General features: G+C 36.0%; 1 protein-coding gene across 2 annotated transcripts in view; it reads right to left on the bottom strand.

Moving 5' to 3' along the window:
• Positions 1-16,292, bottom strand: part of LOC149538234 (Chaperone DnaJ-domain superfamily protein) — a 153,280-nt gene that overhangs the window by 38,061 nt on the left and 98,927 nt on the right. The window contains exons 3-4 of one of the 2 annotated variants that reach the window (XM_089799610.1): positions 12,704-12,789; positions 12,469-12,566 (exon numbers count right to left, since the gene is read on the bottom strand). In XM_089799610.1, coding sequence (XP_089655736.1) covers positions 12,506-12,566; positions 12,704-12,789 — 147 coding nt within the window. In that variant the 3' untranslated portion in view covers positions 12,469-12,505. The remainder of the gene's footprint in view (positions 1-12,468; positions 12,567-12,703; positions 12,790-16,292) is intronic. The other variant, XM_089799609.1, reaches the window with a different exon arrangement.

Here is a 16,292-nt window from a genome sequence, read left to right on the forward strand (position 1 = left end):
AAAAGGGCTCCTAATAAGAGGTAATGAGATTATACTATAGAGTGACCATCCCACAATGCCACCAATCGTGGGCTGACCCATCCAAATGTAGAGCTGCAAATTTCATGGCATCCATCTCTATCATAGCCCTAAGAGTCAAGAAGGTATCAACTTGTCACAAATCACAATTGACGTATATATACTTAACATAATCAGATTTCCACAATCCATTAGTATGTGAGCAATGTTTCTGGATTAGATTGTGTGAGTTTTTTTAGCATCAACGTTTCGGATCATACTACATGATCCATCATCAGGACAAGAGAACATCAGAATATGGAATGAGCAGACCAGGACATCAACAAGCAGTCCTAAAAGGAGAGGGGGGGGGGGGGGGAAAGGGCACAAAAACCAAGGGGACCAAAAATAAAGACATAACCACCAAGAGAACTGGTACGGAATAACCAATCATATGAAAAAATGCAGATAATGAGCATAGATGTAAAGGAATTATTAATATGCATTAAGAAATGATAAAAAATAAATAACTCAATAAAACTTAAAAAATAAATAAATAAGTAGATAAATAAAACATTAAGAAATTAAGGATTAGCGTGAGAAAGGGAGGAAGCACACGAATATCTTCTTTATTCTGGGTTGGTTCCAGTGTTGTGGTTGTTTCGCACTTGGCATATTTACGCATTTTCTTTTAGTAGCATGTGTGGTTTTAGGTCCGATCTATTTATTTAGTTTCTTGCTCCTGAGTTTTTCATCTTGTGTTTAGCTTCTTTATTTAGGTATCGGGGCCTTAGTTTTTCAACCTCTTAGTTTTTTATTCTTTCTCATATTCGTGTGCTTCCTCCCTTTCTCACGCTAATCCTTAATTTCTTAATGTTTTATTTATCTACTTATTTATTTATTTTTTAAGTTTTATTGAGTTATTTATTTTTTATCATTTCTTAATGCATATTAATAATTCCTTTACATCTATGCTCATTATCCGCATTTTTTCATATGATTGGTTATTCCGTACCGGTTCTCTTGGTGGTTATGTCTTTATTTTTGGTCCCCTTGGTTTTTGTGCCCTTTCCCCCCCCCCCCCCTCTCCTTTTAGGACTGCTTGTTGATGTCCTGGTCTGCTCATTCCATATTCTGATGTTCTCTTGTCCTGATGATGGATCATGTAGTATGATCCGAAACGTTGATGCTAAAAAAACTCACACAATCTAATCCAGAAACATTGCTCACGTATATATACTTGTTTATGGATATTACTAATCAATGTAATTAATGAATAATTTATTAATTAAATAGAGTAACCAATACTATTAGTAATATCAATAATATTAGTTAAATATCAATATGAATATAAGTAAATATCAGTAATATTATAAATAAATAGTAACATTATTAAAATTTATGGTAATTAAAATTGTAATTAATAATAATAATTAGTATTAACAAAAATGTGGACTGTCAGTGGTCAAAGTCCATATCCTAAGTTAGTCCCTGCGTAAAGCACATATAGGGATAAATATAAAGGAGGGCACTAAAAAGATGAAAGAATTCAATAATATAATTGACAAAAAATAAAAAAACATTTAACAAAAGAGACATGCACGTGGAAAGTAACAAGGGCAAATCAATTGAGGAACATGTCCATTACTAATAAGGTACGTATACTTCACCTTTTTGAGTTAAGACATTAATATATAGAGAGAACTTCTATTGAATAAGATATTAGCAACCGTGTATAACTTCATTAATACTATCACTAGCACTTGCACCTTTGAAGAGTGCAAGGGTTAAGCCGATAGTATTGTATGCCTTTTATGATATTCTTGAATAGTTATTCATATACTCTCCTTGTCCACTTCCCTACCTCCATCTTTATATCTTTCTTATTCACGCACATAAACACTCTTTTCTCCCAGATCTGTATCTGTACCTAGCACTAAATCTGCAAAATATAGCTCTAGATCCAAGTAGGAGCGACCTGGGTAGGTCATGCATTAATCCTGAACCACCAAAAGATTGGGTGGGTGGTGGGATAGGCCCCTACCATTTTAAAATGGTATCAAGCTAATGCCATGGCAGCCCCTACCATAGCCCAGGTCATCTGTTAATCCTAAACCACCAGAAGATTGGGTGGGTGGCGAGATAGGCCCCTACCATTTTAAATGGTAGCAGGCTAATGCTATGGCAGCCCCCTACCATAGCTCAACTTGATCACTTCTATTGTAATTTGTATTACATGCACTTGAATATATGTGAACTTATCTTATGCCTATACATTTTTCTCATTATTTATCCACATTTTAAGAAGCTAATTCTTATTTGCAGATCCTAAATTTCTCTATCGTATATCAATTTTTTGAATAGAAAAAACAGTTCCACACATCACAAAACTAACTCCAATTACAAATATTAATTTTCTATTTTTTGTTGAACTTTTTTATGAAGAACCAACTAGATACATATTTATAAAATTTATTTTTAATATGGGTAGTGAAGGATATTTATGCAAATATTGTTTAATATGCTATATCATTTGATGAGTAAGATATTTTCTTGGGCAAGCTAATTTATCATACTGGTGTCAACATTCTTTGAATCAATCTCATTAACCAATATTTTATGAGTAAAGTGGAAAACATAAGCCCGTCTTATAAGAAAGAGTAGTACACTTAACACTCATTGCTAAGTGATGTTCACAGATATGAAAAATTGAACCTTGTAAGATGACAACAATACTAACATTTGTCCAACAAAAATGTATTTAAGTAAAAATAAATCTCAACAAAGAAACAACTTTTATATCAAAACACTTCAAATTTTTATAAATTAATTTTCTTTCAATATTTACAATTCTTCAATAAAGAACCAACTCCAAATACAAAAATTCTCTCTTTTTTGTTGAAATTTCTTATAAAGAACAACTTGCTACATATTGACAAAAAAAAAAAATTGTATGGGTAGCGAAGGATATTTATGCAAATATTGTTTAATATGCTATATCATTTGATATAAGATATTTTCTAGGGCAAGCTAATTTATCATACTGGTGTCAATTCAAGAAGTCTTTGAATCAATCTCATTAACCAATATTTTATGAGTAAAGTGATACACATAAGCCCATCTTATAAGAATGAGTAGTACAATTAACACTCATTGCTAAGTGATATTCACACAGATGAAAAATTGGACATTGTAAGATGACACCAATCCTTACATTTGTCCAACTCAAACGTATTTAAGTAAAATAAATATCAAAAAAGAAACAATTTAATATCAGAACACTTTTAATATTTATAAATTAATTTTCTTTCAATATTTACAATTCTTCAATACGATAACAATTAATCTACCAAATTTTCTTTTATTGTTATTTACATTTAAACTCCTTTTTCATATATGTGTTTGTAGCTATATTAAATGCTCTCTAAAAAAGTTGCATCTATGAGTACCATGGACTCCTATTTAAATAATGGGAGAGTCTCTCCAATTCTATAGAAGAGAGAAATTTGAATGCAAATGATCTAATTAGGATACAGGACGATTGCAAAGGAATGCTTAACATAATTACATAAAGTTAAGTCAAAGCATTATTTAGCGAATTAACATAAATTAGATATTTAAATGAACAAAGCATAATAAGGTAATGACTGAAAGAAAGAGAGAAGAGAGATAGAAGACAAAACACGATTGATAACGGAGTTCATCTGCAAATCAGACTACGTCTCCAAGTCCTGCTCCAATAGAAGGACCGATCCGATTAGCTCCAAAATCAATTACAAGTGTTTTGAAATAATTCCCTTCAAGCACAATTGCAGTGTTATTCTCCAATGTGCAAGAATAATCATTAAGTCTCCAAAATCATAATCTCCTTCTCATCACCTGGATGGCTTTTCAAAGCCTACTACTCCCATTTTATACATAAAATTCAAACAAACAAATAATCTCCCTTGGGAAAATAATCCCCGAAAATATCCCTTTTGCCATTTTACAAATATGGCCTTATTTCATTTTCAAGGGCTATCTTAACAAATAAACCTTATTTAACTAAGGTTGGCGGCTAAATTAACTTCAAATCTAACTAACCCTATTTATTTCTTTGAATTTGCCAATGGTGTGGTGGTTGGCCTTAATTTTAGGAGATGGTTGGTTAGGAGTTCAACTCCCACCAACCTCCATTTGCTCTTGGCGGTTTATGTATTAAATTTAAATAGATTTCCCTCCTTAAATTAGTAAAGCCACTTATGTGGCTTAGCGTTTGAGGAAAATTACGATATGGAGGTTGGGAGTTCGAATCTGCTCAACAAATTTTTGCCACCCGATTCCCAATGTGCCACATCACCATGCTGAATCTAATGGTGACATCATCATGATGTCATTAGAATCCATATTTTTACCTGAATTTTAAAGTGTCATAACTTCTACATCCAGTCTTCGTTTTCGACGAAACGAACACTGTTGGAAAGCTCTTGACGAGTTCTTCAATTTGAAATCCATTGTTGACCACTTTTGAGATGATTAATTTTTTACCTTTTTACGGCCTCTATTCCATGGTTTGACCAAACTTTGACTAGCCATAACTTGGTCATCTGGACTCTAATTTTGCCCGTTCAAGTTGCATTAGAGTTAGAAATGCAAACACTTTGTAATGATGTTGATTCTTGGAGCATTGGGGACATTTCAATTTTTACTGATTTTTATCCCCCGAATCAAAAAAGGGGGAATAGAAATAACAAAACATAGACATAAGATCTTATATTCATCAAAACAAAATATTACATCTGATGAGCGAAATGAGCTTCGGCTCATTCATACAATCATAATCAAAAAAACCAAAACTTCTAACAACTCTTATAGAGTCATAGCAACTTCATAACATGAACTAGAGCTTACATCTTATAGTTGTACGAAGTTGGACTGTTGAAAGGATGAATAACAAAAGTACTAAGTAATATACTATTAAAACATATGTTTAACAGCTATAGCACCAAATTTTTGGGCTGCAAATGTTATAGAGGATAGATTCAATGCTCTAATTTTGGTGTTGATGCATAAGGAGATAGACAGATTTACATGAGGAAGTTGGAATTAATTCCCCTCAGTGTTACAGGATTCAGCCAATCCTTGCTAGACTCAGACCAGTCTCCATAGGAGTGGAGGCAGATTTGCAATCTTGCATTCGAAACCTATCAAGCAAACTTCTGGCATACTTGGACTGAGACAAAAAGATGCTGTTGTTAGTCTGCCAAACCTCAATACCTAAACAATAATGAAGCAATCCGAGATCTATCATATCAAAAGTTCTGCATAGATCCTGTTTGATTTCTGAAGTCAAATGTTCTGAATTTCCAGTAATGATCAAATCATCCACATAGACAACAAGAAAAAGAATATCATTACCAGAGTGTTTAATATACAGATTACTGTCTGACGGACTACGCTGAAATCCTTGAGTAACCAAGTAATGATCAATCTTTATGTACCAAGCCCTAGGGGCCTGTTTAAGACCATAGAGGGCCTTCTGGAGTCTACATACTTTGTGTTTTGAACCAGCAACCTTAAAACCTGGGGGCTGCGTCATGTAGACTTCTTCCTGTAATTCACCATTGAGAAAGGCGCTCTTCACATCCATCTGATGAACTTTCCAACCATACTGAGCTGCAATTGCAAGAAGAATGCGAATAGTGCTCATTTTGGCTGTCGGTGCAAATGTCTCCTCATAATCAATGCCTTCGCGCTGGGTGAATCCTCGAGCAACAAGTCTAGCTTTGTATTTGTCCAAGGTACCATCTGCATGGTACTTGACCTTATAGACCCATTTACAGCTAATGGGTTTCTTCCTAGGAGGAAGATCTGAAAGAACCCAAGTGTGGTTCTTTTGAAGACTCTGAAGCTCAGAATCCATTGCTTGTTCCCATTCTGGAATTCCTTTGGCCTCTGCATATATCTGGGGCTCAGGGATACTGTGGATGTTAGCCATAAGAGCTATATTAACTGTGTTTTGCTGAAGGCTCTTATTTCTGGAGGTTCTACCCTCAATGAGTTCATCAGGACGAAGATCACTAAGCGTTTGAGCCCACCATTTTGGCCGAAGAGTCAAGGAGCTAATATCAGATGCTGTCGGAATAGCTGGAGGAGAAGCAGGAGCAGGAGTTGTATTATCTGGAAGTGACTGAGGTGGTGTATCAGTAGCATCAGATGACTCATATAAAATAGAAGAACCTAAGTCAGAGATTGCTGAAGACTGAATCTCGGAATGTGGTGGGGAGTCAGAGAACGGAAATGGTCCAAATTCCTCATCAAACACAACATCACGACTGAAGATTAAACGATCAGTATTTACATCAATCAGTCTGTAGGCCTTATGTGTGTGACTGTATCCTGTAAACATAAGTTTCTGGCTTTTGGAATCCAACTTAGTGCGTTTGGCATCAGGAATCCATACATATGCCAGAGAGCCAAAAACTTTCAAATGGTTGATCCTAGGTTTGCGACCAGACCAGGCTTCCTCAGGAGTCTTATGATTAACTGCAAGGGTGGGTGACCGGTTAAGAAGGTAGACAGCTGTGGATACTGCTTCTGCCCAATATTTTCTGGGAACATTTCTATGTTCTAGCATAGCCCTAGCCATTTCTGTGATGGTACGGTTTCGACGTTCTACAACACCATTTTGCTGAGGGGTGTGAGGTGTGGTGAACTGACGTCTAATGCCATGAGTAGTACAGAAGGCAGAGAAAGCAGAAGAACAGAATTCCCCCCCATTATCAGTCCTAAGAGTACGGATGGAGGAACCAGACTCTTTTTCTACTAGAGCTTTAAATTGCTGAAATACAAGAAAGGCATCTGATTTTTGCTTAAGAAAATATACCCACATTTTGCGACTGAAATCATCCACAAAGAGTAAAAAATACCTGTTCCCAGTAATAGAAGGAGTATTCATAGGACCACATACATCAGCATGGACTAGCTGGAGTACTCTGTATGCCCGCCATGTTTCACCATTCTTAAATGGTGTCCTATGTTGCTTCCCTGCTTGGCAAGCTCCGCAAACGCAATGGTTCTGGGTCTGAATATTAGGTAGGCCATGGACTAAATTATCTCGAGCAAGTTGTGCTAGATATTGAATGTTCAGATGACCGTATCGCTGATGCCAGAGACTGCTGAGAGCGGATGATTCGGCGATGAAGGCATGCTTAAGGGAATCGCCTGAATCTACAAGCCTATAAATACCATGATCCTCAAGACCGGAAGCAAGGGTAGTGCGAGAAGCACGATTAATAATCGAACACTTATTTCCACTGAAAACGACATCCAACTGAGGGGAGTGCTTTATAATCTGACTAACAGACAGAAGATTATGTTTCATGCCAGGAACATAACATACATTGAGAAACATGAGTTTTCTTCCTCCAGTCTGAATCTGAACATTGCCCTTGCCGACAATATTGTATTCTTCACCGCCTCCAAAGATTACTGAGTCAGAATAGGGAGTGAATTCAACAAACCAATCACGCCTATGAGTGAGGCACCAGAATCGATGTACCAGGCAGAAGATTTCACATGATTTGCAGGTATGCTGGCCATAAAGGCATGGTAGATAGATTCTTTCTGCTCTGAGTGTTGGGTAGCATTGGCGTACTGTTTAATTGAGTCCGACTTCTGATGCTGCTGATACAGATGCTTATAATATGTGAATATTTCAAATGGCACAAACTTCGAGGTGAGAAAATGAAAGACCCAGAAAAATTGGAGAAGTACCCAGAAAAGAGCTCGAAAAACCTAGAAATAAAATGTTGTCGGAATTCGGATCCTCTGGCTCGAAAATCGAGGCACAAAAAATGAGGCACCCACAAAAATCTGATGAAGACCCATTTGAGATTTCAAAAAACCCACCAAGAATATGTGATCAAAAAAATTTTGGAGGTCAAAAAACTAGGGTTTCGAGCAAAAACCTAGTCGGCAGCTTCGAAGGTCAGATTTGCAGGAAAAATGGCAGATATAGGCAGATTTTGGAACAAGCGGATTTGAGATAGACGGATCCAGGCAGATAAGGGCGGATTGAACACGTTTTCACTCACAAAATGCCGAGTTGCAAAAAAACGGCGAGTTGCAGAAAAACGACGGTAGAAACCCGCGATTTGTAGAAGATCAGATGTGAGCCAAAGAAACCTGCGATTTAAAAAACGTGAACTCGGGATTTGCAAAATGAATTTCAGATTTCTCAGAACAGAAACCCTAGACGGGTGGTAGAGAAAATGGCAGAAATAATTTCGAAATTTAGAGCAGATAATTTCGAAAGAAATTATAAACTATTCAAAACCATTTGAAGCAATAGCTCTGATACCATGTTACAAATGTAAATGGCGGAAAATTTGAATGAATTAATCAGAGATCAAACTGATCTATATATACAAAGAGGAGAGTCGAATAGAGTAGAAACATTCTATTCTAGACTATACTAAATATTAGAAACATTCTAATATTTACAAAGATATAATAAGATACAATAGTGAGCATTAAAAGGAAACATGAAGGTTATTTTAATATATTCAAGCATGGTTTCCCAATGAAATGAGCTCTCATTTATAAGCTTTCATTGGCCAAAGTTTCCTTAAAACTCCACTTCAGAAATTGTGGAAGTTTCCCAAAAGAACTCAACACTACAAACCTTCCGACTTGTTTTTTAGAAATATCTCTTGAAGTCATTATAAACATTATTATAATAATGCAACTCAACAATTAATTAATAAATAAGAGCTCATGCAATTTATTACTTTATTAACTGCAGGTGATGACCAACTACTGAAGCTACCCACTGCATTGCCAAAAATAGCAACTACAAAAAATAGACTAACTAAAAATAGTAAATCCACAACTAAGACCCCCAAAATACCTTGTCAGCTCACGAGGGTCGCTATGATGAGCTAATTCCATCAACTACGTAGACCTACCAAAATCAGGGACATCACACATGGTCAATTTGTAATCCTTGGCACATTAACTTGGGAAGGCTTGTAGTTCCTAATGTCTTTGTAAACTTTGAACTTCTCAAATTACTTGCTAGCCATTACAATTCAAAATTGAAGGCCATATGTGCCTTGAATGGTGAAACCTTTGTATATTTATCAGAAAATGTTGTAATGGAGTTGTTCGGGTTAGACGATATCAATGACTATGAGTATGAGATTGACCCAAATAGTCTTAGAAGGAAATATGAAAGATTGAACACCACTTACCAGGAGTGAAGATTGCCTTTGCATTGGAAAAGGCCAGGAGAAGAAACAGAGGCAAAAGAAACAGAACAGGTCAAGCCTGTGACAAGGGAAGAACTACCGTTCACTACAGAAGACTGGCCGCCTTTTCATGTTGGCATGTTTCGTCCATACTTAGGGATCACCTATTACTCTTCTAGACAAGTACTGGTGTTGAGAACCCTGAATTTATATTGGTTTTTCCCATGGTGATAGCAACTGATGTACACTGCAATAATGCTAGGGCATTTGACTATGCAGGGTCTATTTCCAGAATACTTGATTTGAGTTTGTCTGTCAAAAAAGATGCATGCATAGATATTTCAAACATCATTTTAATGTTGATGCATATGGTTTTGCTCTACAGATATGAGAAAAGGAATGTGGCATGAGGGCCTGAAAATAAGAACAGTTGGCAAAGGAGAATTGCTCCCTGTCCAGTTATAGAAGTCTCTTTGGGATCACCGACTCAAGGGTTCCCATTATGTGCATTTTGAAGATTTTTTTGTGAAGACAATTTACAGGATGTATGGGCATCCATGTGATCATTCTATCTTTATAGAGATAAAGAAGTTTTGAGACCAAAGGACTATGATGACAAAAAAAATTTAAACCATAATTGGGGAGATTGGTATGTTTGTCATGATCATACCATATTTTAGGTATTTAGTTCTGAAGTTGCACCCTTCAAACTACCAAAGATTGTTCTTGGCTGAGTAGCATATTTGGAGATTGCCAAGTAACTTAATGTGTCAAGTGCCACAAAAATATCTGGTTTCAAGAATCAAGCTTTCATGCCCAGGACTCTGCACTTTCGAGATTTTACAATTGTGTCTTCCACAGCCTTTGATATTATTAGAAATTTGCTGTTGTATAAAATACAATCTGCAGGAAGAAAATATGAGGTTGGGCTATGACCCAGAAGAGTATATTAACTTCTGCAAGAAAAATCAAAAGATGGGTGACTATATCCGCATCCCTATCCCTGTTGAGAATTGTTTCAGAAACATGGAAGATAATGAAGCTCGGGAAGCCTTCGATTGATATAGGATGGAGTTTGAGCAGCAACAAAGGGAAGAAATGGAGAATGAACCATAAGAAGAATCTTCATATCATCGTAGTTATAATGATGAACTGGAAAATGATTACAAAGGATTTGAGGATACTCTCAAACTTGAATACCTGGACCTATTTGCCAAAGATGTTACTCTCAAGGATCAATAGAAATAGCTAGATGAGTGTGACAATGTATTACAGCATTCACTGGATGCAGTGACCAATGGACCAGAACTGGAGGAGACTCACAGGCAGATGGAGAATCTGTTTCACATTGAATTCAAGAGAAGGAATGTCATTCATAATGTTGATACATACAAAAAGATAGACTATTCAGCACACTTGTCTAAAGTATATTTATGGCTAGAAAGAGCCTAACTTTCGCTTTGTTTATTTTTAATCAAAGTTATTAAGTTCCAAAAGACTTAATGAAAGGACACGATCCTTTCTAGTTTAGGTATATATATTGATGTCAAATGTATTTTGAAATCACCATTATTACTATCAGTATTAAGTTTCAAAAGACTTAATAAAAGGACACGTTCCTTTCTAGCTTAGGTATATATACTGATGTCAAATGTATTTTTAAATCACCATCATTACTATCAGCTGTAAAGACACATATATTTTCAAGTAATACAAAGTCAGTTGCTTTACTTGCAAATGTGTTGTGGATTCTTTTCATTTTCAAATCAGTTCTCCGTTATAATTATTTGTGGTTGATAGTCACTACTCTAAGTCACCGTGTGAAGAAGTTGTGTGATGTTACATAGTTGGAACATCAAGATACATCTGAGATTCGTTTTTCCTGTCATGGCTTGCCTAATTTGTATATCATAGAGAAGGCTAAATTCAATGAGATTAACTGTGAAAATATCATATAATTATATAGCATTGGAGGGTGGCTGGTTGATAGATCCATCCAAGGAAGGATTTAAAAGGTGTCTTTCAGAGTTATACGTGGGGTTTACAAGTGGATGAATTTATTGCCCAAATGAAATAAGGCACTGGTTTGATATAAATTCATCTATACATTGAATTTCCGTAGACGTAGAAAAAGTAGATTACGCAATGGCAGATGAATAAACAAAAGGCAATCAGATAATTTGTAGTAAATAGAATCAATTAAAACAGAGATAGTTAAAAGTTGTGAAGAGCTACACAATTTAATCTATTCTAAGATATTGATGCCATCTTGATAGATCACATAAATATTAGCTATAAGTAAAACTTAATCTGCTCGCCTACGTTGTGCAGACCCTGAAGTGAGAGAAATTCAATCATATTTGATTGATCCTGTTAGTTGGCCAGATCAAGTGAAAAGTTTATAGAAGGAATTATGCATTTTCGTAAAATTTCTCAATTTGTTGACTTGGCTACCAACAAGAGGTTCTAAATGTGAAAGCGGACAACATCATGGCTGAATGTATCACATCGATGGATATAATATCGCTGACAAGCTGGAGCCAACCTTTTGTATGGAGTCGGATAAAGGTACTCTAGCATGAGAAAGCTCCAGTTGGTCCTTTCAATGTGGGAAGGTAGAAATGAATAACAGTCCTTTCAATATGGCCAATAGTGGCATGTTGTGATGGTTAAGTTGTTGTGTTGTTATCCTTGCCATCAAGGTTCAAATCTCATGGGGATGAGGTCCCCCGTTTGTGGCCTCACTGGTTCATAGCTCCACGTCAAAGCATTTACCTCTTTTTTTTAAAAAACAGTCCTTTCAATATGTACCAACAATCTCATTCCAAGGACGATGCAAACGTGCATTGGCAAGGTGGCTCCCTGATTGTAGCCCCACCTGGTTCGGGCCAAGCTTAAACCCAGTTTCAATAAAAAACTATTTTAATGATCAAAATAATATTAAGAATTTTATTGCTGATTTTCATGTTAACTTTCTGATTTTAATTCTTTTGAGTTTTTTGTTTGCATTTTGCAGATATGTTTTCTCTTTCATCTCACCAATTGTAGATGTCATTAAATATATGATTAATCAGTTATGTGCTTTCATCTTCTGACATGCACAAGAGGTTGCCTCAATTAGCCCAACACGCCCCGAAGGTATGCAAACTGCTCTTCTTTGGCCAAATCATCTTCAAAGTGACTTGAAACATTTTCAATATTCACATCACATGCATCTTAAGCAATTGAAAGCTTGTTTTACCTGAATATTTATTTGACCTCTTGACCTAAACTCTCAACTATTTCACTTCGGTGGAGCATGGACTTGCTGAAATCCTAAAGAATCCTCTTAAATATAAGCTGTTAAGAAATAAGTCAATAAGAAGTACCAATTCAATAAAAGTTAACCGCAATCAATTTCACATAGACTTTACATATTATAAAAACTCTACATCACAATATCTTTATTTTTTCCCGATGAAAAATAAATTACTCACTTGCTTGGTGGAAGACGTGCTCTTGTACACCTACATTCACAAGCTGAATTTTCTTGCCCAACATCATACCAATACATGCGCTTAACCTGAAGAGAAGACAGACTCCAAATTGAAGTCAAAAAAGAGAAACCATACAATACCAAAAAACGTTGCACTGAAACAACACTGGAAGAACAATTACTTGTTAAAGTTGAACATCACCAGATAACATGTTCTGAAAAACTGATTCATCTCTCACCAAAAACATCAGAACCATATGTACTTGCTGTTTACAACTATAGATTCTTGTCTTTGGTGGTTCACTCTAAGAAAACACAATTAAATATTCATCTCTATGGCTGTCAGACTAAGAAAAAGGCAAATGCACACTTTTACTCAATGCACAAATACTTAATGTTTTTCTGACCAAACAGGAAAAAAAAACCAATAAAACATTATTAGCCAAACATAGTACTGGTATTCAATGTCACAGCAAACAACTTAACATCTACAATAATAAAAAGCTCTCAATAAATGTCAAGTGATATACAGCTCGTAAAAGCACAATAACACATAAGAAAGAACAATCAACAGCCATTTGAGCGGCAAAACAAAATACTAGATTCAAATAAATGATTTTGAATTACTCTAAAGTTCTAAAACCATAAACTAAGTACACAAAGGATGGGCTACTGATGTTTTCAAAACTATAGCATGAAAATATTTAATAAGCTAAACCGACTCTTCCCAAGAACAGATTACATGCAAACAATGCATGGTTTCTTACAAATAATAATTCTTAATTCAAATAATCTGTGGTTAGACTCCTAGTAGAGGCTACTACAAATTATGAATAAACTTTCAAGCTCATCCAAAAATAGGCTTCTCAAAATATGCTTATCTGAAAAACAAAGATGACTAAAAATAACACAAGCTAAAAATAGTTTTTCCTGACAATTGCCTTGGAGCCAATTCTAATGAAGTTGCATAGTTCTGGCTATGGCAAATTCTCTGATCAAGTTTTTAAAATCTAATCGCTACTCAATGAGATAAAGCTAAAAACCCTCATTTAGTTGATCTTGCATCAAACCCTATTCACAACTTGCAATCTCAGACATTCTGAAAACTACCCAGGGTTCGATAATAGCTTAAGTATCCCAAACCGAATATTTACTCAATTTCTTTCTCAAAATAACATTTAGATCATAAACATTTGAAATTGTATTATAAATAAAACAGCAATGTATCATATGAAATAACCCAATTGATATTTATCTAGTTGTTTCCTCAAATTGATATTCAGCACTTGAACATAGGTAGATGTATGATGGAACACAATGGAAAACCAGTAAATCTACCAAAACATAATAACCCGTTCTTTGGTAATAGTATTCAGGATTCAGGCATATGAAAATGCTTTACAATCAATAGTATGAAACCAGTAGAAACTCTCATAAAATTCATCGAAAACTCGTTATTGCGTTATACAACAGCAATACACTAACCAAAATTCAGATCCAATCCTAAATACAGCTTTACAGTCAGATTGGAAAATTTAAGAAAAGAACCTGTAAACACATGCGAGACACCTGATGTGACTTCTCCAAAGACAATGGGTTTGCATCCACTATCTGCTAGCACGAGGGCCCACATCCTCATACTAGCTGAAAGATGAAGCTTTCTGAATCACTCTCACAAGAAAGAAAACTGAAACTGAATCATAAATCAAGCATGCCCAAATGAAAGTCTATTCTCCTTTTATCCTCACAGTTGTGACTCTTTGACTTCCCTCCTAGTTTTACGTCGTATCTCTCCTTGTCCTTTTTGCCCACTTTATAATATTAAATTGACCTTTTAAATTTCAAGTCCACGCTCTCCAAATCAATTTTAATAGTATACATAATATGCTACCTTACCGGATTTAGACCATGGAGCTCGAGTCCAGGTCCAGATTCGAGGCCAGGTTCGTGGGGGGTCCAGGTAGGGTCTGTGTTTGGGCCTGCAGGTCCGCCCAGGTCCACACAAGACCCGGGCGGACCCACAGGCCCAAACACAGACCCTGCCCGAACCTGCCGCGGACCCGGGCGAATCTGAGAGGACGCGCAGCATGTGGGGCCATAAAGTGGCCATAAAACATTAAAAATGAGACTTTTATTGTTTTTTTTTTTGCAAACCTTAAAGTAAGGCATAGTAGATACTTTTCATTCATCTAATCTCTCATTTTGGTGTGGCCATTTCACAAGTTTGAAGAGAAGGTTGTACAGATTGTTTGTGGAGTCTCAAATCCTTTAAATAATCAGTGTTGAGTGTTCCAAATATGCATTTGATCCTTCCTTTTGCTTCTTTCGTAGTTTGTTTTTAGTTTTTTTAATACTTATCTTTCTAATTTTTTATCAAGTTTTGTATAAGTTTTGAAATATTTTTTAAAAATAAATTTATAGATTCCAAGAATCATTGAATGAGTAGTCAAGGTTCAGTGGGTGGGGTGGGATCCCAAAGATTTAAAATTGATAAAAGCTCTCCTTTGTGGAAGTATACAACAAGAATTGAGCAATGTGTTGGAGGAGGAGGGTATATATGGAAATGCAATTTTTGCCAAAACCAGTATAGAAGCTCACATTACCAGGTTAAACATCATTTGATAGGCCCACCAGGTCAAGGGATTAGCATGTGTGAGGGGCCCCCAAAGGGAGATAAAAAGGGGTTGTCGGCTTCTCAAATAGCAGGCATGTTAAAAGAACAAGAGGTTGATAGGTTAGTGTCAAAGGCGAAAAAAGATAAATCAAAAACAAAACCACCAACACCACCCTCTCAAACAGCCACTAGACCACATCCCTTCCTACCTACCCCATCTATGGATGATGATGAAATAGAAACACCCCCATCCCACAAGAGAGGCCCATTAGATAAGGCATTTGAAAATGAAAAGAGAGAAAATGCTGATATAAAGATTGGGCATTGCCTCATTCAATCTAGTGAGATCATCTTATTGAAGAGAGATGGTGCAAGCAATAAATGAAACACCTCGTGTTTACCAGGCCCCTGGATATGAAAAGTTGAGACCCACCATATTGCATAATGAGACAAAAAATGTAGAAAACCTCCTCAAACCAATAAGAGATTCTTGGATCCAAACGGGGTTGAAAATTGTCTCTGACGGATGGAAAGATTGCAAAAACCATCCATTAAAAAATGTGATTGTTGTATGCCCCAAGGGGGCAATGTTTTTGAGGGTGGTTGATTGTGAAGGGCAGGTAAAGGATGCAAATTTTATTGCCAAACTTCTCATTGAATCCATAGAGTCTGTGGGAGTTAACAATGTTGTCCAAGTAATAACGGACAATGTTAAAGTTTGTAAGGCTATAGGTGCTTTGGTAGAAGCATGATATGAGCATATCTTTTGGACACCATGCACTGTCCACTCCTTGAACTTGGTGATGAAAGCAATTGGCACCCAAATTGAATGGGTAAAAAAAGTGTATGAGGGTAAGCAGATCCAAATGTTTGTGACAAACCACCATATGTCACAAGCAATTTTCAAAACTTTCTCCCGCTTGGAATTATTGAAGGTAAATTTTAAATTTTATTTAGCTTCATTTATCATTTTAAT

This window comes from Cupressus sempervirens, chromosome 9 (genome assembly GCF_028749045.1).
Source record: "Cupressus sempervirens isolate cs-2001-9-10 chromosome 9, ASM2874904v1, whole genome shotgun sequence".
In the NCBI taxonomy this organism is placed as follows: Eukaryota; Viridiplantae; Streptophyta; class Pinopsida; order Cupressales; family Cupressaceae; genus Cupressus; species Cupressus sempervirens.